At 44.0% G+C, this 27,814-nt stretch overlaps 2 protein-coding genes across 2 annotated transcripts in view; one reads left to right on the top strand and one right to left on the bottom strand.

The window, feature by feature from the left end:
- Positions 1 to 10,800, top strand: part of nfatc3a (nuclear factor of activated T cells 3a) — a 42,455-nt gene extending 31,655 nt beyond the window's left edge. The window contains exons 9-10 of the mRNA XM_068742551.1: positions 117 to 1,175; positions 8,096 to 10,800. Coding sequence (XP_068598652.1) covers positions 117 to 1,175; positions 8,096 to 8,172 — 1,136 coding nt within the window. The 3' untranslated portion in view covers positions 8,173 to 10,800. The remainder of the gene's footprint in view (positions 1 to 116; positions 1,176 to 8,095) is intronic.
- A 566-nt stretch (positions 10,801 to 11,366) lies between these two features.
- Positions 11,367 to 27,701, bottom strand: esrp2 (epithelial splicing regulatory protein 2). Its single transcript, XM_068746189.1, has 15 exons — positions 27,334 to 27,701; positions 26,802 to 26,930; positions 22,085 to 22,198; positions 21,482 to 21,605; positions 21,129 to 21,209; positions 20,409 to 20,463; positions 19,889 to 19,999; positions 19,548 to 19,680; positions 19,146 to 19,188; positions 17,787 to 18,088; positions 16,827 to 17,060; positions 16,323 to 16,521; positions 15,104 to 15,308; positions 14,799 to 14,979; positions 11,367 to 12,797 (listed from the first exon to the last, which is right to left on the bottom strand). Exons 1-15 carry the CDS (start codon positions 27,463 to 27,465, stop codon positions 12,636 to 12,638), a joined length of 2,205 nt encoding a protein of 734 aa, XP_068602290.1. The 5' UTR covers positions 27,466 to 27,701; the 3' UTR covers positions 11,367 to 12,635.
- Positions 27,702 to 27,814: the final 113 nt, after the last annotated feature.

Genomic DNA, 27,814 nt, shown 5'->3' with positions numbered 1-27,814 from the left:
CATCTGCTTTTGGTGGGATGTTTGAAGTCTTGAGGTATCGGCTTGAGATTGTTGCCTGTATTTCCCCTTTCATCACTTCCCTCTTCCTCTTGCTGTGTCTACCTCTCTCTCTCTAGTCCTGGTGAAACAGGAGCACAGAGATGAGCTGGACCGTCCTGCAGTACCCCCTATGTCCATGCCCCTGGCACATGCAGCCAGTCTGGCGCGCACCCAGCTGCCTTCTCCTGAGCAGGGCCACCAATCGGACAACCTTCTGTCCTCCTCCCCTCGTGGCCTGTCCATTGGCTCTGGACCTGGCCTGCTACCCTTGCAGGCCCCCTGCCCCACCCTGGGCTCCCCATCTTTTCAGCACCTGCCTCACCTGCAGGGGCACAGCTTGCAACGCCCCCCTGCAGACTGCCACATGACGTTCCATTCGAGTTCTGTTCCTACGCCTCTTCCTGCTCCTCCCCGGCCCTCCTATCAGCCGATGCAGCACAGTCACAGTCATAGCCTGTCCTTCAATGGCCAGTCCGGCATTCCTCCTCAGGGTTATGAGAGAATGGCCTTTCAGCACAACTCCAGTGCATCTTCACACCAAATTGGTATGGGGATGATGTACTCTTCCTCTCCCTGCTCTTCACCATCAACGCCCTCCTCTTCAACAACCAATCCCATAGCTGGGTCTCCCCAGAAACACCTCCACACACTTGGAGCCTACCACTGCTCCCCAAATCACACCCAGGTGACCTCTCCCAGTGGCCACACACTTGTGGGACAGCATTCCTCTCAGCTCCATAGGGCTATGGGCTATCACCCAGTAAGTCAAAGGTCATCTTCCTGCCCTACACCATCCAGCGCGCCTCCTCCCCGGATGATCCCCTCTCCACACTCCGGGCCTTCATCACCTCAGCTCCACTCAATGCCCTACCACTCTCCCACCTCATCCTCCCCTACCTCTGGTGGGAGCCCCCTTGGCCCTGTCCAACAGCAGAATTCCGGGCAACCTTCTCCCCAGGCTCCAAGCCCAGTCATGGCCAGTCTGTCTCCAGTGGCAGCAGGGCCTCTGGGTCGGCCTCTAAGCCCACAGGGGCCCTTCCCCTCAGATGGGGAGAGGCTGAACATTAAACAGGAGCCAGAAGAGAGCGAGCCAACGTTCCGCTCCATAGGCCTGCAGGACATCACGCTGGATGATGGTAAGAGATGCATCATTTATATCACTGTAATTACAAATGATTTGTGTTTCTCTTCCAGGGATCAATCTCTACTTGACATTGATGAAAAATAGAGAAGCACTTCAGATTTGATTCTAAAACAATTAAAAAGAGAAGTTTATCCACCCATACTCCTCTACCTTCACTTTGCTGTGTGAACTACATCCAGCATCTTTTGTTTTTTCTGTTTATACCATTTCCCATCTTTACCAGAGTTCTGCTGTCATTGTCTCATTTTCCTTATTCACCCTGTCCTTTCTAACTAAACCATATAAAAAAGAGAAAAACAATATTCCAAATGCAAATAACTGAGATCATTGTTTTCATTTTGTATTTATTTTTTTAGAGCTTGCTGGCTAATAAAAAGGTCACTGAACACATTCAAACACATTTGGAATGATATTCATGTGTGTGCAGCCACAGGAGGTGAATTGAAAAGCAGGTTTTTTTAGCTTTGGTTTGTTTGATATGATCAAATTTTGTTTTAAACATGAGCTATTAAAAAAAAAGTATTGCTGCCCCCCCCCCCCCTATGATCTGATTCTGAAAGCCCATCTAGCATGCTCAGGAGAACTTGCCGACTTGCTGACTATAAAGTTAGTAGCTCGTTTCTCTCTTCCTCAAATTTCTCTGCTTAAAATATGTGTCAACACTCTTCCGAAATGTTGACCTCTTTACCTGCTATTTGGAGCCGATTCTGTTTTGGTTAACCTCAGCGGCGTATTCAAACGAGAGTCTTAGCGGCGTCTGTTAATAAACAGCCTGGTGAAGCCGTGCCAGGGAGCTGTGATGTTGTGTGCTAGCAAGGGTCAGCCTAATTAACACGGGGGCCCCTGTCGATAAGGCCAACCAGCGCTGAAGTTCATTAGTGCATAAGAGTTATGCACAGACACATGCATGCTAACACGCACTTAAACGGCAGGTAACTGTCTGCTACGGTTTCACACGCGAATACATGTAAACACATGAAAGCGGTTTACGCTGCCATGCTTCAAAGTAACTACGACGTGTGTGCAGACAGTCTGCCTTACAAAGAACCCGGCTGACGGAACAACGTGAGAGGAGTTAGTGAGTGACACGTTTTAGAAGGTAACAAAAGCTCTCCCATTGAGTCTGCGGTTAAAAATAGCCCCGGTGCCGGCCCCGTTCTGGAGGACATGTTGTGAAGCAATAATGTGAAAGCGCTGACACTCGGCTCTGAATTATGTTTTACACTCCATTCGCAGCCAGACAGCCTGAACAGACATTCATATTCTATGTACAGATATTTAAATACACCGATATGAGAACTTGATTATTAAATGGTTCCTATGTATACTCGTTTCTACGTACTCTATGTTAATCCTATATTATTCATGCACAAGACCGTCCAATGTGTCTTCATCTGTCGTTACCGATGGCTTGCCTTAGAGGACAGAGATGACGAGCTCAACAAGTAAACAAGCATTGCCACTTTTTATCAGAAGTATTAAATATTACTATAATATTACTTACAAATATATTCACATTGAAAAGAGGACTGGTTTTGTTTGTTTACTCAGGTCCACTACATGGGTTTCAACCAGCATTTGCAAATAATGAAAGTTACCTAATAATCATGGCACAAATGTATTCTTCATTGGGAGAGGAAATAGAATTATGTGAATGAATTTATCACCTTTACCTTCTGATTTTTCATTCCATCTACACCTTACATATTTCCTACTGTTCTGTTTTTCATGATAAGAATATACAATTTAGTAATACTTTCAGAACATACCTTGAAACATATTTCTGACCTGTAGAATGCTGAGACCGAACCTTTATTACGGCTGTCATTCATGGGACATCACAGACACAGGACTGGGGCACGAGGGGAGATGTGAATGTGACTGTGTTGAACACTGCCCCGGTTAGAAGGCAGATGGCCCTTGTGACACGCACCAGAGCTTGCTTGAATGTGTGTTTGTGTGTTTGATGTAGTGGAGGTGCAAGTGCTCTGTCGTTGTGTGTGTGTGTGTGCACGTGTGCAAAGCAGGACTGAAAGACAGATGGACGGACAAGCTCAGGATTCAAACCCACTGCAGGGTCACTGAGTCGAGATATTCAGTCTGAAATGTCATTGGTTTCACAAAGTATGGATGATCATTACAGAATGCATTGTATATTTTAGTGTGTCAATATTGGCAAAAAGTTGTAGTAGTTACTGTGATATTCATCTTGGTCAAATATTTAAAAAACAGGAATATTAAAATGGTGTGAAACGCAATATTTAATATGCATAGGCTTTTGTAATACCTAGTTATACAGACAGCAAGCTTACTGTTGGTTGCACGGCAACAATATTCTCTAAAAGCAACATTGTGAAAATTTTACTTATTTACTGTATTCCCCATTTTTTTATGTGAGAGGTTCAACACCCGTTCTGTATGAACGTTTAAGGCGTGGCCACATCCTGTAGTTACCCCCTCCCCCCCCCATTAAAATCTGTATCTGTATTAACTTCCTGTAACTGTTAGTAGCCGTATGGGGAAAAGACCCAACATGTTTTATGCTTGTGTGCTCATGCCTATGTGTGTAAGGGATTGTATTAGTCAGAGGCTTCATGCTAGCGGTCACTGACTATGACACAGTAATAACACTGTAATAACACTGGACTCTTGATTCAGTGGCAAGAAAAACAACTGGGTAAGGAAAAAAGGAAAACAAGTTTCCATCAAATCTAGCTGCTTCTCGTACCGTGTTGAGCATTTACTGGTCTTTTCCCCTGAAACAAGTGGAAACGGACTTTGTGTGTCATCTTTCCATACAATTAAGGTCTAAGAATGTAATGCAGAGGCTGTGGGGGGGGGGGGGGGGGGTGCAATGCTGCCTTTTTCCAGAAGACTGGACAAGGAGAGGAATACACATCCCTCAGTGTGGATAAGAGCAACTTATGAACTCGTCTCCTGTAGCTGAAATTGCATTATTAATTATGATTATGTTTGACTTTGTGTTGTGTGTTGTGTGTTGTGTGTTGTGTTGTGTGTTGCGTTGTTGCCGCTCTTGCAGCTTGTCCTGGGTGTTGATTTGTGCATGTCCGCACTTGAACGCCAGTCTTGGGCTGGAAAAAGAATGCTAGTCACCACGTTTCTCAAGGGAACGCCTGACAAAATGTGGTAAACTAGAGTTTCCCTCCCATCTGAGAATACAGAACTGGTGAAATGTGTGTAATCGAGTGTGTATAAACACGACATATTTCTTTTGGGTTTGTTGAGTCATGTTATGTTCATGTTCTTAAGATGGCATGCCCGAGGTTTTTAAGCATTTCTTTAAAGGACAGCAAAAACTACTTTTAAGCAAAAATATAAAGTATTATCTGATGTCGTCCTTCGTGGAAGGGTTTGCTATTTTCTCTGTAAGTTATAGATCCTTTTTTAAATATCTTGATTTGGCCTTTAAAATCAGCTTCACACTCTCAAACTGGCTTATGAATCACTTACGGTCAGATCAAACGGGAAATCCACCAATGGTTCTGAGAAATGTTGACCTATGAACGAGGTTCTCCGGGTTTCTGCGTGCACCCACTCGCTCATGCATGTCGTTACAATGAAACAGACGAGGCTCGTAGAGCAGAGAGAGCTTTAACAGACAGATCCGGTAGAATGAAGAACAACCATCAACTGATCATCTATTTCCAGTGCGTGTGAGTGATTTTTTCTTCTTCTTCTTCTTCTTCTCATACTTCGGCTTTGCTGAAGATGTGTGTGCGTGTCGCTACGCGGCTGCACCAAAGTGGAAACTGTGTGCTTTGACATACCCTCCTAAAGTCAAACCCAAATCTGTTCCCTTTGCACAAATGCTTTCCATCGTGGCATGTCGTCCGTTCGCTGGACTCAAGGATCAGTCTCAGACTCATTTGCTTAAGCTGCCCTGCCAGACTAATGTTTTCTAAGCCTGGATGTATGATCACAGAGCGCCGATTACACATTTTCCATTTTGACAGTAGATATGTTAATCAGAGTGAACGTCCATCTGCCAGTTTTGCATCATGCAAATCTTTTCTATGTGCGTTCTCTGAGACCCGTGAATACCTGAGCTCAGTGGTCTGCTGCGAGATTGAGTTTCTTCCTAGAATAATTCATCGGGGAACATTTTGTATTGCAACAATGTGGCTTGTTCCTGAGCCTTCCGATGAGCAATCCAATAATTCATCAATCCACTCATGAGGCCAGCCTAGAGCAGAGGTTGGTGAGATGGTGGATGTCGAACATGAGAGGACTCAGATCTATATTTTGACTAGGGAGCCCCCCCATACCAGTCATATACAGAGGGACTCCCTCAAGATGAGCAATTTCAAGTTGGCTTTACTATTGCTGGCAGCTCTGAATGAAACTGTCTGAGCTCTACCAGTAAATGTGAGAAAACACTCGCAGCGTATGAAACTCACCAAGGAGCAGCGCGGCTCAAAGTTCTCTTCCACTTCGGGATTGTTGATGTGTGGAACCCCAGCTCGAAGTGATAAAACCGAAACAGATCATTCCTCATCATTTCAGTGATCTTCTGCTTCATAAAAAACATGCCTTACGCTACAACGGATTGGCCATGGCTTGTCGTAGAGAGAAACCTGTGCAGAAATGTCTTTGTTCATTCACGTTTATTAAGTAATTGACATTTAGTGAGAGGAAAAAAAAGAATAGGGCCCGATTCCTACTTTGAAATATACGCCCAAAATGTCATTTTTTCCAGTCAAGTGTTCAAATCTACACGTGGAGCTCAGTTGAGATGTTTAGCTTTAAGTTTAGTAAAAGTAAAAAGTGTCTGACCGATTGAATCAGGGCACGTCTTTCCCCCTTTTTCTGAGAAAACCACGTGAGTCAACTTTAAATGAATCATCCTAAATTAGCATTTGATGGAGACTCGGCTTTTCGGATCATTTTTTGCTGATTGCTCTCCGTGTGACGACTGAGATCTCGGGCCTCTGCAGCATTCTAATCAGTTCAGTGGGAAGTGGAATGGCTTTTGCAGACGCCCACTTGATGTCGGTCTTTTGCACTTTGTTGCTCATATTCCTGTGGCGTTATAACAGACTCCCTCCTGAGTGGCTACATCGCTAGACCTGGTCGTGGTCTCTGACGTATTTGTTCAGTAGGACCTACGTAGAGCTTGGAGAACAGAATCCCAGTTGACTACCAGTACAGCTGATGGGCCTTTACCAGCTGCAAGACACTGTTTATTTCAAGCACAGTTGCAGCGCCAGTATTTTTGAAAGGTCGCAGCCTTTAAAGGAGATCTGGAGTCCTCCATCACAGTTTTATTTCTCAGGTGACACAATCAATCGGCGGGCCGACTGGCTGTTATTATACGTCAGTGTTTATCATAAGAGGCTTAAACGCTTGCTTTAGTAGTCCCAGTGTCGTCTGTGTGTGTGTGTGTGTGAGAACATGTCTGACATGGGAAAGGAAGAGCCTCCCACGCTAACAGGATGATGTGAGTGATGGTGCCCAGACACAAAAGCAAGCAGCAGAAAACACAAGCCAAGCAGCCGAATGTAGACCGACTGCAAACTGCTGGTCCTGCAAAAACAAACCGAGAGGTGTCGAACAGAAAGATGTGCAGCTTGTGCAGAAGAAAGTCTGCCTGAGAGCCCGGTGGAGGTGGAAGAGTTGGATTGAGAGATTGTATTTGATTGTATTTTATTTTGTTTTTTTGTGCTGACTTGTCAACATCATCTTTACATCTCGTCAAGAAATGACATTCAAAATAATAATGTGACATCACGTTTCCCATCAAGTCCAAACAAGCAAAGGCCCGCTTCGCTGTCACCATGTGTTCCTGAGAAGTATGTGAAGTTGATTTACTTCACGGCTGCTCTTTTTACTGCCCCCCCCCCCCCCCCCCCCCCCCCCCGCCGCCTGCTTGGTCTCTTGTGGGCCCCGTGTGAATACTGAATGGAGGCGGCAGATGTAAAGCGATCACGCGCTGCGGCTGCAGAAACAGGCAGCAGCACAGTAGAGAGAAGTAATCTATTTATTTACTATCTCTGGATGACTCAGGGCAGTAATTAACCTCACCGTGCCCGTGTGACACCCCCGGGTGCCGTGACATGTTGTTGATAATAGGTGGATTTTGTTTTGCGCTGCCTCATCAGCAGGCCTGGGGGGGGGGGCTGGAATAAAATAAATAAAGATGTAAATCTAATGAAGTAACAGATGGACATCAGAGCTTTGTGCTGTGGTCGAAGAGTTTGTCTCTTCTGTTACGTCAGACGGGATTTTATACTCTGATAACTTTGGGTTATTGGATTTAGGTTTTTGGTTCTTAGAGAACAACATCGCTCTCTGCTGGCCAGAAAAGTGTACTTTTCCACATCATATCTAGAATGCAGAGTGATCAAGAAGACTGTATACAAATATTTATTAAATGATTGGCTTTGATGTCTTAATATTAAGTGAGACCTGATCATATGTTTTGTTATGAACATCATGACATAAAATAAGATACGAAAGGCACATTGATGCAACGTCTTGTTGTAATTTATTGTAATTTATGTAATTTATTGTCATTCACTGTCATTTTGCATCGGTGGTGTAATTTATTTTAAATTTATTGTTAGTTTGCATCGGTGGTGTAAAATCATTTTTATTTTTCTAATGTTACCTTGCATCAATTGAGTAGTTTAATATTGGTTTTCTTTATTTTTATTTGTATTGTTAAATGTCGATGATTTATGTACTAAGGACTTTCAACGGAAACAAGACCGCAAGGGCTTTTTTGAAATGTTCCTCTTAGACAGGATGTTTGACTTTATTTGTACTGTAATACATGCTACTGTGTGACTGTACCTGTACTCTAACATTCTAGCTAATAAATATATTAATCATCATCTTCATCATCATCAACGTATGCAGTAAGAGAGTCTCTCTTTGTTTTTGTCTTCACAGTGAATGAGATCATCGGCCGAGACATGTCCCAGTCCCCCAGGGCTCACGGTCCTCCATCGGCTCACAACCACTCATAGCTCCCTCCTTCTCTTAGCTCCATCGACCTGACAGGGACTCTGCTCCTGCTGGTGGTTCTGTGGGCATGTGAGGAGAGAGAGTCCCACCGACTTCCCAGAAACTGTCCAACATGTGTCCTCTGATTGTATTTTAAATCTGTCTCTCAGTCAGAGATACAAATGCAGAACTCGCAGTTTGGCACAAATGATGCAGAAAAGTCGGCGGGAGAATGCGACCATGTGGCGCCGCACCGAGGGTGAAATGGTACGGAGATGATGAGGATAAATGAAATTGTCAGTATGTGAGCAAACCCTCTTGATTAGGTCTGACCTTTCAAAGACGTCTTCCTGACCTGATCAGCGCTCCCCGAGTTCTGAGCACTTACTTTGTGAAATAGCTTTCTGTGGAGGAGACGAGCGCGGCGGTTCTCATCCCCGTCTCACCAGCACTGACCGCAATCGACAACGATATAGTATAAGAAAGACTCAGGATTGCTCTCACAGGAAGACACGGGTGGGATTCCAAACTGGTCTAAAGATTTTTTTTTGTCAGCATAAATGTCATTACGCCTATTTTAAACCCTAATTTCAGTTCAACAGTAAAAAAAAACAAACAAGCATCTGGCTGAACCTTTTTGCGCAACCCCTCATTTTCAGTAGAGGCTTAGAAGTGACGACACTGTCCACGCCTTTCTGTTGTTGTCTCCTTTAAATGTTGAAACCATTGAGGTCTGCGCTGCAGGATCCAGCAGGGTGGATGAGCTTCTGGTGCTGGTCTGGGATCTGCAACCTGCAACATTCCACAATGTTTAGTAACCTCGCAGTCGTGTAGATATCTGTGTTCTTTCTCCTCCGTTTCATCTTAAGTCCTCCCTCTCCCGTGTCCTTTTCTTTCTCAAGTTGAACAAATGCCTTATTTAACACCTAGTAAAAGCTTATTTTTCTTTTTTTGTCTTTTTGCACAGCTGACTTCTTTGTGACTTGTGGAAATGGTTTCATAAATTTTGATCAAGCATTGGTGTCGGTTATCCCTCCTGATATAATCAGCGGTGATTGAGGATGTGCTATCTTACAGAGAAACAGACCCCTCTGTCGCTGTCATCTATTGTCATCCGACAGGCTGTCGTGTGCCTTGCTTCCTATTAGCCAACGTACCCGGCATGGGTACGAGAGCCGAGGTGACATTTAATGGGAAATAAAATGACAAATGATTTTTAAGTATTTTATATTTAGAGAGGTCTTTATATTCTATTTGTGTATGCCCCCTTCTCCGATGAACAATTTAAAATCCCAACCACAGAACATCTGGATGGAACACGCCTCACACATCCCCTGATTACCCCGTATGTTTCACCAGAACGGTGTCAATTCACTATAATGTATTCATTAACATTTCTAATTCTGACAGACATGGCAGCGAGACCAGTCTGGAGGAGCGAGTGCTTTCAGGTAGCTTTCTAGTCCGGATCAGACAGAGACTGATTCTGCTGTAAAGATTCCCTTGGCTTCATTTGCCTTTTGAGCTCGACAATGATGCTCCTGCATGTTAGACATGAGGAGTGTTGCATATAATGGTTTGAAGTCAGTTTCCAGGTGAAAATGATTCTACTATGCATTAAATGACTGCCTAATGCCTTTAAATATGAGAGGAAAAAGACAAAAAAAAAGGTCCTTGATGCCTATAGAAGTAGGCTTGCTGTCCATCAACCGATCTGCCTTGTTGAGGATGCTGTGCAAGCACCATAATAGGTTCAGTTGTGTGTGGGTGTGGGTGTGTGTGTGTGGATGGTTTATGATTGTACCAAATATGATGTACAGAGGAGATCGAATTTAAAGTGTCCTATTTTCAACAACTGAAGCACATACATGTGTTTAGCCTATGCAAACTATAACAGCAGCAAATGTAAGCTAGACCTGAAAGATGAAAAATGAGAGTATATATTATTTGTAATAATTGCTTCTGAATTTCACCGAGTGTAAAAGTAGAAAACCCATTCAGATAGTGAGAGTACCACGTCACCATGTAAATTGGGATGCCTTAAGTCTTGTGTGAAATCCAGTTTGTCGGTGTGTCTGTATGCTGTTCAGGTTGATTTTCTTTCCCAAGACATAATTCAATAACAATAATGGATGCTGTTTTGTTTGTTTGTTTGTTTGTTTTTTGGGGGGGGGGTTATAGGATGGTTTGTTTGGCGGGACAAGGGAAATGGCGTTTTGTATATAAAGCTAGTTCTGCCGCCTGAAAGACGTGAGTCAACAAAAAGTGAAACAAACCAGTATTGACAGTAAAACCTTGCTGCCGTCCTTCCACAACCAAAGAGCGAACGATGCGTTCCCATTGGGGCGAAGCAGCAGAAACTGTGCTACTCTATTTTTGATACTTTGGATTTCATTCCTGAAATGTTGGGGACATGTATGAATGCTGAATACACACACACACACACACATTAGTTTTGTAAAATAAAAGGGAAATACAGGTTTAGCTGATGTTTACCGAGCCTTGTATTGTCATTTCCTGTATATTTTGTATGTAAATGTTTTTGTAATTTTTAAGACTGCAGTGCTTTTTGAAATTACTCCAAGGGGAATACCTTACAATTGCAGACTGTAGGCTATAAAGCAGTGTATAGCAATAAAAAAGAAAACTCATTTAGGGATTTGGTTCTTCTCTTTTTCTTCTTCCGAGGGAGCTGGTTTGGTGTCAGTTTGCAGAAATTGAATTTGGATCAATTTCAGAGGCATTTCCTCTGATGGATATTACACTGAACTGCTGAGCCATTGCGTGGCATTTAGTGTCTTATTTTGTGCCTTCTAGTAGTATTGTCCATCCTACATGCAAATCACTTTCCTATTTATTCGTACCACCTGGGAGGAACCCTGGATTTGTTCATAAACTACCGGTACTCAAAAATGTAATAATTTCATCACTACATGCTCCGTTCTAGCACAAAGTTTCAAGAAAATTAAAATACGATTTTTGGGTATTTCTGAAAGATCACCAATTCGAAAGCTCGATCAGCAGCCACTTCCTGAATAGTTCGTTACAGAGACTGTTATACTAACAGTAATAACTAAGAAACTGTGGGGTGGAAGCTTGCCTGCATTGCATCTTATAAAGCATATGTATTGGCTTAATGAAGAGGAAGTGCATGTTGCTTAGCATACCTGGGAAAAGTGTCTAACCATATTTATATTGAAATCAAAATGACAAAATATGAATCATCAGCATTTTTATTGTTTACAGTCTTATACATAGCTCTAAATTCATACAAGTCTCGAACTTGCCACAAAAAGAAACAAATGCCTCTTCTGTCACCGCAGGTTGACTGAGCCATGTCGGCCAGTGTTGTACTCTGGGTAATGTAGGCACCGTAAAGGAAAAACCAAAGATGGCAGTCAGCAGGCCTGTCAGGAAAAACTTGTGCAGATTTTACACAGTACTTCGGTCACTTAGGCATGCTACACACTGAATATTATTCATAGCGTGGACAACGAAACAGAAGAGAGGGTAGCTGAGGTCGATTTCTGAAAGGCTTCAGGGCCTCTGACATGCTTCATTTAATAACACAATCACTTTTCATAAAGAAATGGGGTTACTAAAAACTGAATCACTTAGTCTCCTCTGATGAAGTGTCTCTTAACTCTTTAATTGGAGCAAATGAATCTGTAATGCTTGAAAAACAAATCTAAATGGAATTATATTATTTGCATAAAAGGTTTTACAGAAGAAATTAAATTACAATTAATCATAGGTGACGCTCCTGTAGCTCAGAATTAGTCCAAATTAATTCAGGAGTGGAGTTGAGCCAAGCACAGCTCGCTACGTCATTGGCTGTCTCACTCCAAGTCCATCTCTGAGGCCGTTTTCCTCTCTCTCGTGGCAGAGGCGCACTACTGGAGGCCATCGTATCTATACATATCGTGCACGCACACACGTCTCTTTGCTCGCATTAAAGCAGTGGAACACAGAAGGATGACAGACACTGAAAACTCTACATTTTGTAGTGGTTGAGTGAACATGCCTGGAAAATACAGAAAAGATGGTTTGCAGAAGTGGTTTGTACAGCCTCAAGCATTTCAGGATTAACATCTGTACACTTACCAGCGACATACGTAGAGCACTTAAATATACATGCACATTTTGCCTTGCGTAGCCACTGGGTGTGTCCAGGCTCCACACCTTATTACAGTAGGCTCACATGCACAGAAAGGCGGTGTGCAACATCCACAGTCATTAGCCCTAGAAGGAGCTTTAATAACTTCAGCTGCTTCACCAGTGAATGTCCAAACGCTAGCAGTGGTTTCAGGAGTGTCAAGGCCAGCCGGCTCAGTTGCCGATTAATAAAAGTCTGATCATGGAAAAAAGGGAGCGGTACAGTAGCTGTTTCAAGTTGCACTGGGATCGACTGGGACTCGTTTTATTTGAAAAGCTGCATATGGGAAGAGGCCCGGTGGATGCTACTCCGAGGGAGAAGGGCTGGCGGTTAATTACAGAAAGCCAAGTGGACCTGTTGGCCATAGAAGGGGTGGTTGGAGCGCTCCGTTACGGCCTGCCTGGCAATCTCCTCACTAGGGAAGGTGATCAAGGCCTCGCCGCTGCATTGGCCACTGAAGTTATACAGGATGAGAATGGCATCTGGCTGGAGCTGCAGAGGAAGGAAAAACAGGAGTCAAAAAGATATAGCAGATTTTTCATGTAGCTACACCACGGAGACACCAGGGGGGACCACACAAAATGAAACACCGGGGGGGGGGAAAGCCACAAAGCTGAGGAAGAGCAAGACTCTGGGAAAGCTTGTTTCATCAAACCAGTTCAGTCTGGTTGGGAGCACAAACGGGACATGCTACTCCCGGGGCACCTGAATTACGTAATCAGTTCTTGGTTTGCATGCAATCCTGTCATCAACATCTTGTACGCAAAAAAAAAAAGACATGCAGATACATTTCACTGATCGCAAAGTTTACATGTCAGAGCAGAGGAGAGGAAGAGGAAGAGGAGTTAGTGGGATGAAGCATTCCGGTTAGCATTCAATGGAAACTGTCACAACTAAACAATATCACAGTTAATAATTATCCATTATCCAGAAACGGTACTTCAATTTAAAGACAGAATTATAATTTTCAAAATCCATAATCTCTTCTTTCACACACTCAATACACAAAATACACCAATGAAACGCCCAACTTCCTGCACAGAGCTGCAGGAAGCATCAATGGTGAAAACTGAACCAATTGTCAGACTCAAAAAAGCCCAAATGTCTCTGGGTGGAGTTTTGACATTTGTGGTCTGTGGTCTCTTTAGAGGATTGAGCATTTGAGACGATGCCCACTTGTTTAATGCCAGGACTAAGGAGCCCTCATTGGCCAACAGGAGTTTTACTTTGATGCACATTTGTTTGTTCCAGGCTGGCATGCTGGGCTATCGGCTCAGATCAGTGACAGCTAGATTGGGCATTTCAATTAGTCTTATGTGCAAAACAAGGTGAAATAACGGTTGACATGTGACTAGCATGTTTCATGGCACAACTTCATTACCAACCAGTCTTATCCCAATCTGAACCTAAATTAGTTTAGTGTCTACGAGACTGTTTAATGTCAGTCCGCTCCTGAAGTCGTATTTTAACCTGAACACAGATACTATGCACATTTAGGAAATGCCCTCTCTGGTCCACACTGGTCTGGAGACCCTTCTTACCTTGGGGTGAGTCCCTACAGACAGAGCCATTCTTTGGGCTGAATCAGACTCCTGGCCTGTTCGCTCATCTGAACCATGCCGCTGTACTCGTCAGGGGCGTACTACAGACAGCATAATAATGAACGGACAGTCAGGGTAGGAGACCTCCACAGTGCTTCATCAATGAAAATACAGATTTAAATACACATAAGATGCACAAGTATGTCCTCTCAGTAATACTCGAAGAGGAAAACACACACACACACACAGGAGGCTGAATAGACTCCATTTGAATCTCAGTGTTGGAGGACATCAAGGCGGGAACAGTTTTCTCACCCACAGCCAGTGTGAGATACGTCAGCAGCCAGAAAAACACTCATTCAATTTGGGATTAAATTAGTCGTTCAGCCAACAGGGAAGATTGGAGTCAGCTTTGAACTCTCACACCCATCCTCTAGTCATGGACATGATCCCCCCCCCCCCCCCCCAAGCACTAAATGACATGTCATATAGACCAAAGCAGACCCAAGCTCTTTGCCACAACAACAGCATGACGCCTCCCACCTCAAAGCCCACCCCTCCCTGGAGGAACCTTCTGGAATCACACCTGTCAGCGTTCATACCTGCTTCAGTGGATTTCACATGATTTGGACTGGGAGCGAAAAATGGGAAGAAACAGAATTGTGGGTAAAAACTAGTACAAACATGCCCCTCAGTTGAACACTTACAGTTTAATTTTGGAATTAGAACCACTGTTGATAACATCGTTGGATGGACGAGAGCTATGTAGTCTGGAAGCTCTAATTTTTATCATATGAATTTGCAGATTGAGAAAAAAGATCAGCAATTAACAAAAAAAAAATTGTCAAGCTTATAGTGTGGCTTGAGTCAGTAACTTAAAATAACTCGCAGGTGAACAAATGTTACGCAACCTTCAAACACAAAGCCGTCTTTCTCTCAGTGGTGAACTGACCTGGTACCCCTGGAAGAAGCTGAGAATGTCCTTGACTCCGGTGTTGTAGGGCAGACCCTGCATCCTGACCAGAGCACCAGGTTGAGGAAGCACAGCGGCTGCAGGGTGGGGCTGGGCTGCCACTGCCATCGCTCCCGGCGGCGCCGCAAAGTAACCAACTGTAGAAGGAGAAACTGGGGGGCTGAGAAAAGAGACAAGAGTCCGGTTAAAAAAGGGGAAATTTAGAAAGAACGCGAGAAAAAAGGTGTACAAGAATCTAATAAAATTATAAAGTGTCAACCTTTTACCCAACGTGATGCACTAACCTGGGGTAGTAAGCTGTGTAGTTCATGTTCATATTCATGTACAGATGTGGGTGGGGAGGGTAGTAGGCCAGAGCGTGAGCTGGGCTGTGGGCAGTGGTCTGAGGAAGTCTGGGAGCAGCCAGCAGAGGGGGCTGGTAGAGAGCAGCTTCAGAGAGGAGGCCAGGTGGGGTGGAGAAAGCAGCAAAGGCTGTCGGGGGAGACAGACCTACAGACAGGAGATGTACATTAAGGGGGGGGGGGGGGGGGGGGGTGTCAATTACATGTTGTGTCCTGTCCTGCCAGTAGTAAAGTGCGGTATACCCAGACCCCACACATTAATTAATTAGGAATTAAGAAATGACGATTGTGTTTTCCCCGATTACTGTGACACCTTTGAGATTTTTAACCGTCAGACTTGAAAAAAATAAGAAGTTCTATAAGTCAAGCACTAAAAATGCCACTAAAAATGTGGTTAGAAAAGACTTAAATGGACGTATATATATCGACTTCCATCTTTGCTTTCCAAGCGGTTATTTACACAGCCCGATTAAGCTGCCAAACTGGTCCGACACCCAGTGCGTCGCAGAAATGAAGTCGACTCGACGCTGCAAGAACTGACCTCAAACAAGTTCAACAACAAAAGCTTGGCTTTGACTCTGCAGACAGAGCGACTGATCGATTATAGGCAGGCTGGTGGTTCTGTGATGTTGGTCACTCCTGATGAGCAGGTGGGGCCTTGAACGGCAGGTTGGAAATTGTTTGTTGAGCAGCCAGTCAGGCTAAATAAGTAGAGTACACTTATCACGTCCTTCAGACTGTCATATTTAGTTATACAAAAGCAGCAAACACTCAAATGATGTAATGGTGGCTGTATTTATATACAAACAGTTATCTGTGTAAGGCTGTTATGCTGACGTTTTGGAGGTTGAACCTTTTCCAGGTCAGTCAGAGTAAAAACCTAAGAGGGATTATCGATGGAAAGCTTTGCTAAAGTATGTTAATCAATTAAAAAGAAACAACCATATCTGGAGTGACTGCCAACGACAATCATCCCAGGCCTTAAAGACAAAACTATTTACAAAAATAACATTTTTTGTGAGGTTTGCTTGAACTCAAATTCACTGGAATTCAGTGACACGTTTCAAGCACCAAATATATCTGTGTATTCATGCAGACAAGTTTACTGATGTATCAATATTCATTAAAAAAATGAAGTTCTTTGGAGGTGGAGTTCACTTGCAGGGAAGCTTGCAGGGTGGCGGAGAGAGGCCGCTGCGGTTCAGGGTTCCTCCCATCAGCACGATGCTCATCTCCTCCGTCGAGCACTGGAACACCTCCACGTAACGGTCCTTCATGGTCTTCTTATGGCACTTCTGGGACACCATAAAGGCCTTATCAGAGGACTTCATTTGGATGAAAGCATCACCTGAGGGCCGACCCTGCAGAAAGGACGGAGGAAGAAACAGACCATAAATAGAAGGCGGTGAGAACAAGAAAATCTACCAACAAAAACAGTTAATGGATTTGGGTTCAAATGTATGTGAATTTAAATTCAACCAAAATCAATGATAGCTTGATTATTAATCATTACAATGTATGGCATGACAATAAATACACATTAATCAAATGTATTGATCTAGAACCCTCAATACATTTTCAGAGTATAAATGTGCTTGATTGTTGTGTAGCGCTGTGATTTACTTTTCATGATATGTGATTTTATGCCTGAGCCCGTGGGGCTGACCTGCTGGTTGAGGACCATGTGGACTCCATGGGGCTTGATATCAACAGTGTGTTCGCCCATGAACTCCAGGATATCTTCGATACCGGCCGTGTAGGGCAGGCCACGGAGGCGCACACAGTCACGGGTGTTGCTGGCCGCTGGAAGGAAGGGAGTTGTGGCGAGGACGGGGACGGGCACAATGGGTGAAGAGGGCAGTGTGGAAATCAGAGGCGTTGACATATATCGGTTTAGAACCTGGAAAAAAACACAAAAAAGGAGTAGCGATGAGTACGGTGGAACGTCGGTTCTCGAATAAAACAGAAAAACGGAGTTTGAAATGTCTAACAGATTTTCAAAATTTCCACACGAGTGGAACCGAGGCAAAGCGAAGACACGCAAACGAAGGCGGAGTCTAGCCGATTAGGCTCGGTTTGGGGAGATCTGCCATGGGAGACAGACTGTGCACCTTTTTTGCTTTTTGTGAGTAAGTAAACTATGTGCCACAACCTCCAACGACCAGCGGGAAGGTATTTCTGCAGAGTGAAAATAACATGCACCCTGCAATTCTTCTAAATGGTGACTCAACATCTGTCTGGTTTATTGGATGCCGCGACCATTTTGTTACGTTCTTCCGATACTGTATTTGCTCACTTCTCCCTCGTCATGACGTCTCTGAAAGACTTTCCTGTAGGGGAAGCAACGGTTGTGAATTTCAACACAGTGTGGGGATTTTGTTTTGGTTATTCCCTGATGACAAAACAAATGAATAAGCAGATGTGTTCACATGTTTGTCGTTATTATTTTAATAATTACTAAACAACAATTCAGAAATGAATTGGCATATTTCAGTCTGAAATAAAAGACCAAATATACACATATATAAAGGAAGACATTTCTGGGATACCACAAATATATTTTAAGCATTTTACACATACTTGACAATCCTAGATTTCTCCAGCCCAAACAGACGCATTCACTCACCTGCTGCACCTCAGCTGCAGTGCTCCGAAACAGTTCAATGTACCGCTTCCCCAGGATCTGTTTGTGCTTCTTCAGGGCGTTCTGGGCATACTCTTCACAAGAGAAAAGCACGAAGGCATCGCCAGTAGGCCGTCCGTCGGGATACTTGACAAAAAGCAAGCCTTCAGTGCCATCTGTAACCGGGCTCTCCGGACCAAGGAAGGATAGCACTTCCTGAGAGGTGGCGATGAACGGCAGCCCTCGCATACGAATGATCACCTGGTTCTCCTTGGATAGGAACTGAGACACCTCGTTTGACGTACCTGGTCAGAAGACACCATTAATTCATGCCCCATTAATACTACCGTGAATAAATGGCTAGATAAAGGTTAAGCAGCTAAGTTGCATTAAAAAAAAAAAAAAAGATTAGAACGTCTGAACCAAACTGACTGGCTTGCAACCAGAAAGTATCTGGAGGCCGTCTTTGTCCACAGATGGGTGTAAAGCCACAGCCTGCTGAACCACGTCACACACTCACTTACAGTTCCTTTCTTTATATCAGGTGGACACGAGAGGACAAGCCAACTTAAACAATGCAAGCAAGGACTGCAAGAACAAAATGTGTCTGCCTGCCACACTGACATTCCCCAGTTTGCCAATAATGCAGTTGCACCAACCGACCCCATTCACAAAATCTATTGGCTCGCATGCCGACACGGCTTCATTCATTTCATTTTAATTTCAATTATTCTGTTTTCTTGGATCTCTTTTGGCACTTGTAGAAAGTCTACAGCTCCTCTGCTCCGAGTGCGTTTCTTTGTCTGCTACCACTGTGCTGCTACCGCTGTGCTGCTGCTCTGTGGCTCTGTGGCCCAGGGCCCACCGGGCCCCGTCTTTGTCTCTTCACACCCCTTTTGTATGAGCACAGAGCCGATCCTTTCACAGACCGTCAGCCTCGTCTACCTCAGGGGAGTGGAGCTTGAGGCTAAAGTGAACAGGTGAGCCGCTGTTAGCCGAGAGTGAAACCTCTCTCCAATTGGCCTCTGAAGGGTTAGACTGGGGGGTGAGGAGGTGAGGAAGGGATAGGGGGCGGTGGGGGAGGCACCTCACAAAGCTTCTTTCATTTGCTCCGAGATAAGCTGTTGGTGAGTCACTGGGATGAGGCAAAGACACGGGTAACAGGAGGGAGCGCCAGAGCACAAATTAGAGCCTCTCTTTCCCAACCACCTAAGAGCTGCTCCTTTACAGATTTTGAAGGATCTTATTTATCCTCAGAGGTGCGAGAAATCCTTGAAAAAGAGGTTTAAAATAAAAATAAAGCCTTTCACCACAAGTCTTCATAAAAACATGGAGAGAAGAGGAAAAAAAGTGAAATCTGACCTCCAGCAATTTTGAGGAATTCCTCTCCTGTAGCCTTATAGACCTGAGAAGTCAAAAGGAAAATTGGATTTATCAATGAAATTGAACCGTGATTTAAAAATAACATTATATTAAAGTGCCATAATAAATTTAAGTTCAGAATGGAAGCTGCTAAACTTAACTTAGTGTTAACGCTTTAACATTTAAGAAGCGGAGACACCATGTATTAAAACAGAAATCAAAAGGCCACAAGCCCCCAGAATTTAGCTCATTTTGACACTTCGTTCAATATGAAGTATGAGACATGCACGCAGGGACAGATGGAAGCCACCGATGCATTTGCAGCACGGCATTCAGATCGACGGCGACAAGTTGTAAAATTAATCAACATCTTTATTACACAAGAAATAAAGTGCGAGTAACCTCGATGTAGCGGCTGCCCATGTGGTGCTTGTGGCGCTCCAGGGCCAAATCTCTGTGTTCGGAGTCGATGAAACGAACCAAGGCCTCGCCGTTCCTCCTGCCCTGAGCATTGAGACACAAGGCCACGCCACCCCTGAAACACGTACACAAAAGGAGTACGGAGACGCACATAGGGTGAGCAACGAAGGAGATTCAGTTATTGCACCACCATCACGTCACATGCTTTGGGAAATGTTTATTCATTTTATTGCCAAGTAGGTGAGACCACCTATTTGTTCTTAAACGTCTTAAACATTTCAAACGATCTGTATTTCATAATACACTGCTCAAGCCCAACATACTTGGCGATACTGAGGCCTTTAAAGAATCGTGCGATGTCCTGGTCTGAGGACTGCCATGGAAGCCCCCGTGCTCTGATCACCGTCTCACTGTCCACCATCTCTGTCTTACTGCTGAAGGAGGAGGGGGGGGGGGGGAATGAAATATCAGGGGCGTCCTGACCTTATTCAGAAAAATAACAAGAAGAGATTAACAAAAAACATCCCTGCCAATGACTTTAGATTTACCAAAGGGAAAACACATCAACATCACGACTCTCCTTAAGTTTTCAGAGACTGCAGAGACAGCAGCTGCTCACAGCAAGTACTTCACACAGTAATGAACACCCGTGATTAAATGTCGGGCTTTACGGGCGAGAGGCTTTTGAATGTGAGAGCTATCGGCTACTAGATAGCCAGGTAAGCGCTTGATGGCAAAGTCACACAGCTTTAATAACACACTCACGCTCCCTTGCTGTGAGTGTGTGAGACACGCAAACACAGCACAGTGTTAATGGGGAAACTACGCAAGGGTTATACGTACCATGCGCCAGAATCAAACTTGTACTTCACCGTTTCAACACAGGAGAAGTTGTGATCTAAAGAAGACAGCAGTGAGACGGAATAAGTTGTTTGATCCGGAATGTTTCGTTTGTTGTAGTGAACAGGTTCACCCTGACGAGCAGTGCATGTTTTAAACACAATGCATTCCTGCTACCTATCACGCCCAGATATAGAAAGGGCCCATTAGAATGTGGTGAACTGCCACTGTGAAAGGCAAGAAGCGTCAGATTCAGCACGGTGACATATCTGGAGTCATCTTACATGCAGCCAGACTGGAGTAAAAAAAAAAAAAAAAAACCCAAAAAAACCCTGTTGAGTTCTGGGTTTATGGAAAAATAAAACAAACACAATGTTGGCTGATTATTCTTTCTGAGCTTTTTATATACATAATCAATTCCCAAAGCAGGTTAGGTCTGTTTGAACCGTCACTAGCCTGAAGGACCTGGTATTATTCTGCTCAGGAAGGGTCAGGGAAACAAGGGCCAGGATCTTAACCGTGTTGTGGGAATTTGAGGACATTCAATGTCTCTTTCAGTTTAACATCCTCTTGGACAGTGATCCCCCAACCTTTTCCCTGCCACGGACCGATTTCATAAATACAAGATCATTCATAGAAATGATCCTTTCTGTGTGACCCGGTAACAAACGCCCCACGGACTGGTAATTAGGGACCCCTGCTCTACGGTACAAAATCACTTACTGTAGGGCTCAGCCTGGAGGCAAAGTACCAACTGGACCATGTCCTCCACCTCCTTCACCCCAGTCGACTGGTCTGACACAGCTGAAAAACCAACATCTGCACATGGACCGTTAAGGACACCAGCATGTTTTAGATGGTCGTTATCTTGACACTACATGATTTATTCATGCATTATGCTGCAACTCCCAAAAGCATCAGTAACTCTAACTTGAACTGATACAGAAAAGTCCGTATACTCTAAAGTTCTGCTTATCAAGTGGGTATATAGTGTCCCTTGTGTCCAATATCCCCTTATACAGTATTTGTAACAGAGGATCATTAAGGCGTAGCACAGATTTTGTGCACCAGCTAACAAAGGATGCATTCCAACATCGAGTCGAGTTTGAGCTTCTGTTCTGGGCTGGCGTTGGGGCAGCATTTGTGAAACTCCTTCCTCACATCCACAAATGAGAAGAAACATTCTGGAAGAACAAGATTCTATAAAAGGAAGACACATAAAAGAAGGACTTAGTATGAAAGTATACCAGTCTGACAGATACTGGATGTACCAGGAAGCATTAAAACCCTTTGACTCCTACTATTATAACATCTGCCTGGTCCTTTTTGTCTTTTATTCTCAATGTGTCAGACAATGCTCCCCTTTTCTGGGAGAAATATAAGATTAGGTTATAAATGGTTAAAACAGTCCAATAACAAAAAAAACAAAAACAGATTGGAATTTTCATCAGGTTTCTCTTAAAAATAAAACAGGCTAAAAACTTTAATATATCAATACAGGTAAATTAATGAATTTAAATCCAGCACTGAACAAGAATTTCATGATGGTTTAAAAGACACTTCTGCAGCCAGAAGAAGGAACATAACAGGGCAGAGCATGATATGTTAGTGCTCAACAATTATGCCTTCTAATATGGCATACAATGTCTGAAGGCTTGACAAACAGCAGCGGGACCAACCTTTTTGGAGGCTTCTGGGTGGAGGGCCTGCCGGATGACAAGGGGACTGTGGACACAAAGAGTGAAGGAGCTTCTACCAAGGGATTTCAGCTCTGAAGTCACCGACTGCTGGAACTGTACGACAAACAGGGAAGGAGAAAAGTCAAATGTACACGTCAGATTTTAACAAGGAAGTAGATGGAAAAAAATAAACTAAAATCTTTATCTTCACATTATTCTACAAGTTGTCCGTGTTTGTCTCGCACGCCAAAGAGAACACAAACAAGATCACATCACGAATCATCACAATCAACATTTTCTCAACCAACTGTCACAGGCAAGACAAACAAGAGGGGAAAACATCTTATTGGAGTCTGACCTGCCTGCCTCCATGTTAACACCCAGCAACTTCCATTTATTTATAACTATTACGCTCCTTGTGTTGTGTCAACCTGTTGTTGGCGGTGGCATCAACCCCCCCCCCCCCCCCCCATCCACAGACGCCACCACTTAAATATCAACACAGACTCAAAGGACAGTCAGATTCTGAGCATAAGACACATTTCTCTCAAAGGTTTTGGCCTCCAAGGGCTATTGTGAAGCTTCAATATGGTTTTGTCATTTATTAAAAAGCTTTTAAAATCAACTAAGAGCGCCTTCAGGTATTGTCAACAAAACTGACAAAAATATTAATTAATTTTCCAAACCGCTTCATCCATTACCGTGTCGCGGATCGTGCTGGAGCCTATCCCAGCAGTCAACGGGCAAGAGGCGGGGTACACCCTGGACAAGCCGCCAGTTCATCACAGGGCCACACATAGACAATCATTCACACACACACCTACGGGCAATTTTGTGTAACCAATCCACCTCATTTGCATGTTTTTGGTGGTGGGAGGAAACCGGAGAACAGCAACCGGGAGGCATCAGCACTGCTCTGCCCGGACAAAAATATGTTGATGCAAAATATTTCACCAGCTTCTAATTTACTTCGGCTACATAACCCAACAAATTTTGACGAAAAACTAGTGTTGATTAACATGTTAAAGTTTAGGATCTCAGAAACCTTCCTGTGAAAACTGTGATTTAACCGTAAACATTCATTTTCCTCTCACAAAATATGCTGAAAACTTTTGCTTTTTTCTTCTTTGAACCATCCAAATCACTTAAATGCACAATTAGACCATCTGGATGTCAGACCACCTAAAAGCCAGCGCTGGCCACTGGCTATAAAGGACAGATCTGCAGCCAGTAATAGTGGTGCACGCTGAGGCACGATCCTCAAGCCTAACTCATAATATAAAATAACAATTCGGGGAAATTTATATATTTTTATTTAACCAAGAAAATATATATGAATAATGTTTAATCAGAGCTTGTTCAGCAGCCAAACTGTGTAGGACAAGCGATGCAAAGCTTAATTTTTGCTCCCCTCAGAAGCATGACCTGCACCCAGAGGATAGATCACCACAGTGGGTCTGCTGCTGCACGCTAATCGGGTCTGTCCTGCAACAAAGGCTTCGGATTGGCTCCCATGTCTCCATGCCACTCATAACAAGTCTGTCCAGTTGGTTCTTGTGTTGCCCAGGTCACCTGTACAGTCATTGTGGTTTTATTCTCATAGAACAATGAGTCTTTAAAAGATCACATAACAAATTAAAAAGATAAATAATAATTTAGTCATTTGATACTTGAAGTTTTTTTTATTGTTTTACCAGCAAATGAAGAAAATCCAAAAATATGAAACGTTTTGGCGACAAATTTATTCACTCTCCTGCAAGAACAGCCACACTGCAAAGTTTCATGTTTGCTGTGATAACAGAACTAATGTTTGTTCATAGCCATATGTGCAGCTCCACCTTAGCCAATTACCAAAGCCGGATTACTGGGAGAAAAGCAAATGTTTTCAAAGACGTGACGGATCAACCTCTCCCTTTCTCCTCTCAGTCAAAAACCAGAGCGAACAAGCTGAAGACTCATCTGTCACCAACAAAGCAACAACAACACAAGTGCGTCTTGAACGAGAAAGACGAAGTGGGACTGCGCACAGAGCCTGAATCAGAGAGCCTGAAACAGAGAGCCTGAAACAGAGAGCCTGAAACAGAGAGCCTGAATCAGAGAGCCTGAAACAGAGAGCCTGAATCAGAGAGCCTGAATCAGAAAGCCTGAAACAGAGAGCCTGAAACAGAGAGCCTGAAACAGAGAGCCTGAATCAGAGAGCCTGAATCAGAGAGCCTGAATCAGAGAGCCTGAAACAGAGAGCCTGAAACAGAGAGCCTGAATCAGAAAGCCTGAGCTAACGGATCAAGTTGAGGCCACTTTGATTCTTATTACATTTCGGTTTTTACGGAACCAGCTCATGAAAAGAAAGGCTAACTGGACCCATATTATTGCTTGGATCCAGGTCGTTCTTTACAATGTGGTCGATTCTACGGGGATGTAATCACGTAACTGTTGTCCAAATTAAATTAGAAGTGCACGTCTTTCAATTTCCCGAATTATCCAATGGTGAAGAATGCTTCTGGGTCCAGATAATGATACAGATGAACAGTCTAGCGCTCTAAAAAATGTTAAATTAATTTGTGCCATTTAGAAAATCGTGCAAACAGACACGAAACCGGCCATTGCTGGTTAAAACAACCTCCTCTGCAGAGGTAATTAAACACATTTTGTTCCAATGATACCATCAACAACGTTATCATGCGGCACACTTCAGTCTGGTTTGTGCTCAAAAATGACTGATCACCAGTTATGTGATACTATCTGAAGAAAATATTCTCCCATGCGATGCAGAAATTCATTATAGCAGCTCTCGCTTTGCCGCCGCCCTCAGAGGTAACTCCACAGATGACGGGAGGAAGTGGCCTTTGAACGTGGTCCTATCAGCGTTTGCTCTCCGGTGTAAGCGGACTGTTTGTATGTTGAGGTGAGGTAGGGTGGTGGTTGAAGCGAACTCTGATAAGAGCAGATATGAGTGTTGAGGTAACTGCTCAAAAGGGCACGAATCTAAAAGCCCCGCGCACTGGCACGTCTCTGGATGGCTTGCAGCAAAAGCATTTCAAATATAAAAGCAAAAAAAAGCATGAAAAACTCAAACACACACAAATGAACACTCAATTCATCCATGATTTTTCCTTTAAAAAGGCTTCAGCTTGGCAGGAATCTTCTAAACAGCAACGTAACCCATTGATAAAACGCAGTTTCACAACAACAACAGGTTGTGTTGGGTTTGACATCACAATCTGCAGGTTCTGACATGATGCCGAGGACTAAAGTCAAGTCTGTGGCGTCAGACGGTTCCCAGATCCACACTGAGCTGAAACCGTCTCTCACACGCACGCATACACACACACACACACACACACACGTCATCTACAGACACCATCCATGACCCCTCATACACGGAATTCAGTATTCACTCTTATTTATGCATTTCTTTACAACTTCCTGTCTGAAAATATTTGCATGAAACGTTTTCTCACAAGTCATTCCTGCAAAACAAACCTTTACACCCCCCCCCCCCCCCACCAAAAAAAATAACTAAATAAAACAAGGGATAAAACATTTGATTGTATCCATTTCATGAATATGCATGATACTGTGGATCAGTTAGCATGCCAAGGAAAGAATTATGTGAAACAACCTTCGGCAACAACATTGCAGAATTGTAGGTTTTGCATGAAAGAAGCTCAATAAATTAAATATTTAAATCCAGTTTTGTTAAAACAGGCCAAATGCGTCAAAAGTGCGACCCCAAACATGAGAGGCTGCCGCATGTTTCCCTTCTGTTAAATAAACGGAGAAAGACTCAAGAAAGACCAATAAGATACTCAACTCCCCAGAAAACAAATCCAGGTCATTCTCTGCCCTGTAACTGAAAGGATAAAACTAATCCCAGAATGACTAATAGTGAGGGAAAGTAACGAGCGGGACCAAGGTATGGCAAGAACAAACTGATAGCTCGGGTTAATATTTGAAGGTTCAGCACACAGAACAGACCCACAACTGAGCTGAAGTCTTTTCCAGGTCTCCATGCGGAACTATGACATCAGCATTTTAGATTAAATCCCAAAGAAACCTCACCTGCCGTGTTGAGTGGAATAGACCCAGCAGCAACACTATTAAGAAATAAAAACGGATGAAAATGACCTGCTTGTGCAAACTTGCCATTAAACGCAAAGCAGCACTAATAATCGAGTTAAAGCCAAATACCGGAGGGGGGGGGGGGGGGGTGCTGCAAACAAATTGTCTTGCAAGGTTGAAAAACATGTTTGGCAACATTTGTACTTCTGTCAAAACAAGCCTCTTGACAGGGTGGAAACCAGAAAGCAAGATCTTCGCTGTGATGGCCGTAACCAACCAGGAGGCTGAAGCCCAGGATCTGAAAGACGCGCCCCCCCCCCCCCCACTGAAGTCTGTCTGTCCTCCAGCCTCAAACCGAGGTGCGGCCCCAGGTAGACATTCCGCCTTCCAGATGTCGAGACAAGACTCGACCTGCGGCTCCGCAATCTCCAGATGCCTGCGGGGGTTTCTGCCTACGAGCTTCTCCGAACTGTCAGCAGCGCTGAACTGTCAGAGCCGAGCCCAGAACCAATGACGCATCACGTCCAAAAAAAAAAAAAAAAAGGTCATCGGAGATATTCCTCACATTGACTCAGACTCGTCATGTCTCATCTCGCTTTGGGCCACCTGACAGAGTAAGGTTAGTTTCATTGAGGGGGTGGGGGGGGGCCCTCACCTGCTGCAGGACTTTGTCCAGGGCCGGCGCCTTGGCCAGGTCTTCCAGGGTCAGCCCAGTCTCCTCTTTACACTCGTCCGTCAGCTCCAAAGAGTCTGGCTTGACGAGACATCTCTGAAGCGCCCCGGCCTGTGAACGGATTCAGCGGTTCATGATGGGAGGGGGGGGGGGGGGGGGGGTGCAGGAGACCAAGAAAAAACACGCTAATTGGTGCAAACTTAACGCATAACCAGGAAATTAACTCTTAATATATATATATTACTTTGACAATGTAGATGCAAAAGCACCTAATTGTCCATAAGCATAAGAAGCTGACAGGCTAAACCAAAAAGGTGCGTTTTCTCCTCACCTGTTTGCGACATTTGGCTCGCAACACCTGCGCGAAGGCGTTCAGGCGGACGCGGCGAATCGACGTCGCGTTTAGCTTTACGGTCGGTTTCAGAAAGCACACCGTGTTGATTTAAAATGCCGCGAACACCGGTCGGTACAAAAGAATCCGCACAACGAACAAACGGGTCAGGAAAGTCCGTACCTTTTTCTCATGGAGATCCACAATTTGCCACACCAAGAGAATTATTTCCCTCTCATCCGAACCCAGTTTACCCCCATTTGCACCAGCTGTTGCCCCAAAGAACACCACCAGAGTATCACTGTGCGAAGCCATCAGGGACCACAAGGGTAAAAAAAACTACAATTAAAGCAAAGATTAAAATAAAAACAACACGAGAGGTCACCTTTTTTTTTTTTTTTCTTCCAAGTGATAAGAAGGAGCGAACAAAAAAAAAACAAAGAAACTGAACGGAGGCAAACAGAAAGAAAAGTGGCAGATTATTTTCAGAGGCGCCACGGAAGAGTTCGCGGTCAGAGACTCTACCTGTCGGAGGAGTTGAGCGCGCTCTATCCAGAGATACTGGTTTAACTGGTAAAGAAGGGTGGGAAATGGGAATCCGCGTTTCCTTCAAAGCGGCTCCATAACAAGCTCCGGACTTTTGTTTTCTCTCTCTCTCTCCCTC

The sequence above is a fragment of the Brachionichthys hirsutus genome, chromosome 1, assembly GCF_040956055.1.
Source record: "Brachionichthys hirsutus isolate HB-005 chromosome 1, CSIRO-AGI_Bhir_v1, whole genome shotgun sequence".
Taxonomy (NCBI): Eukaryota; Metazoa; Chordata; class Actinopteri; order Lophiiformes; family Brachionichthyidae; genus Brachionichthys; species Brachionichthys hirsutus.
This window is presented reverse-complemented; position numbering and strand designations above follow the sequence as displayed.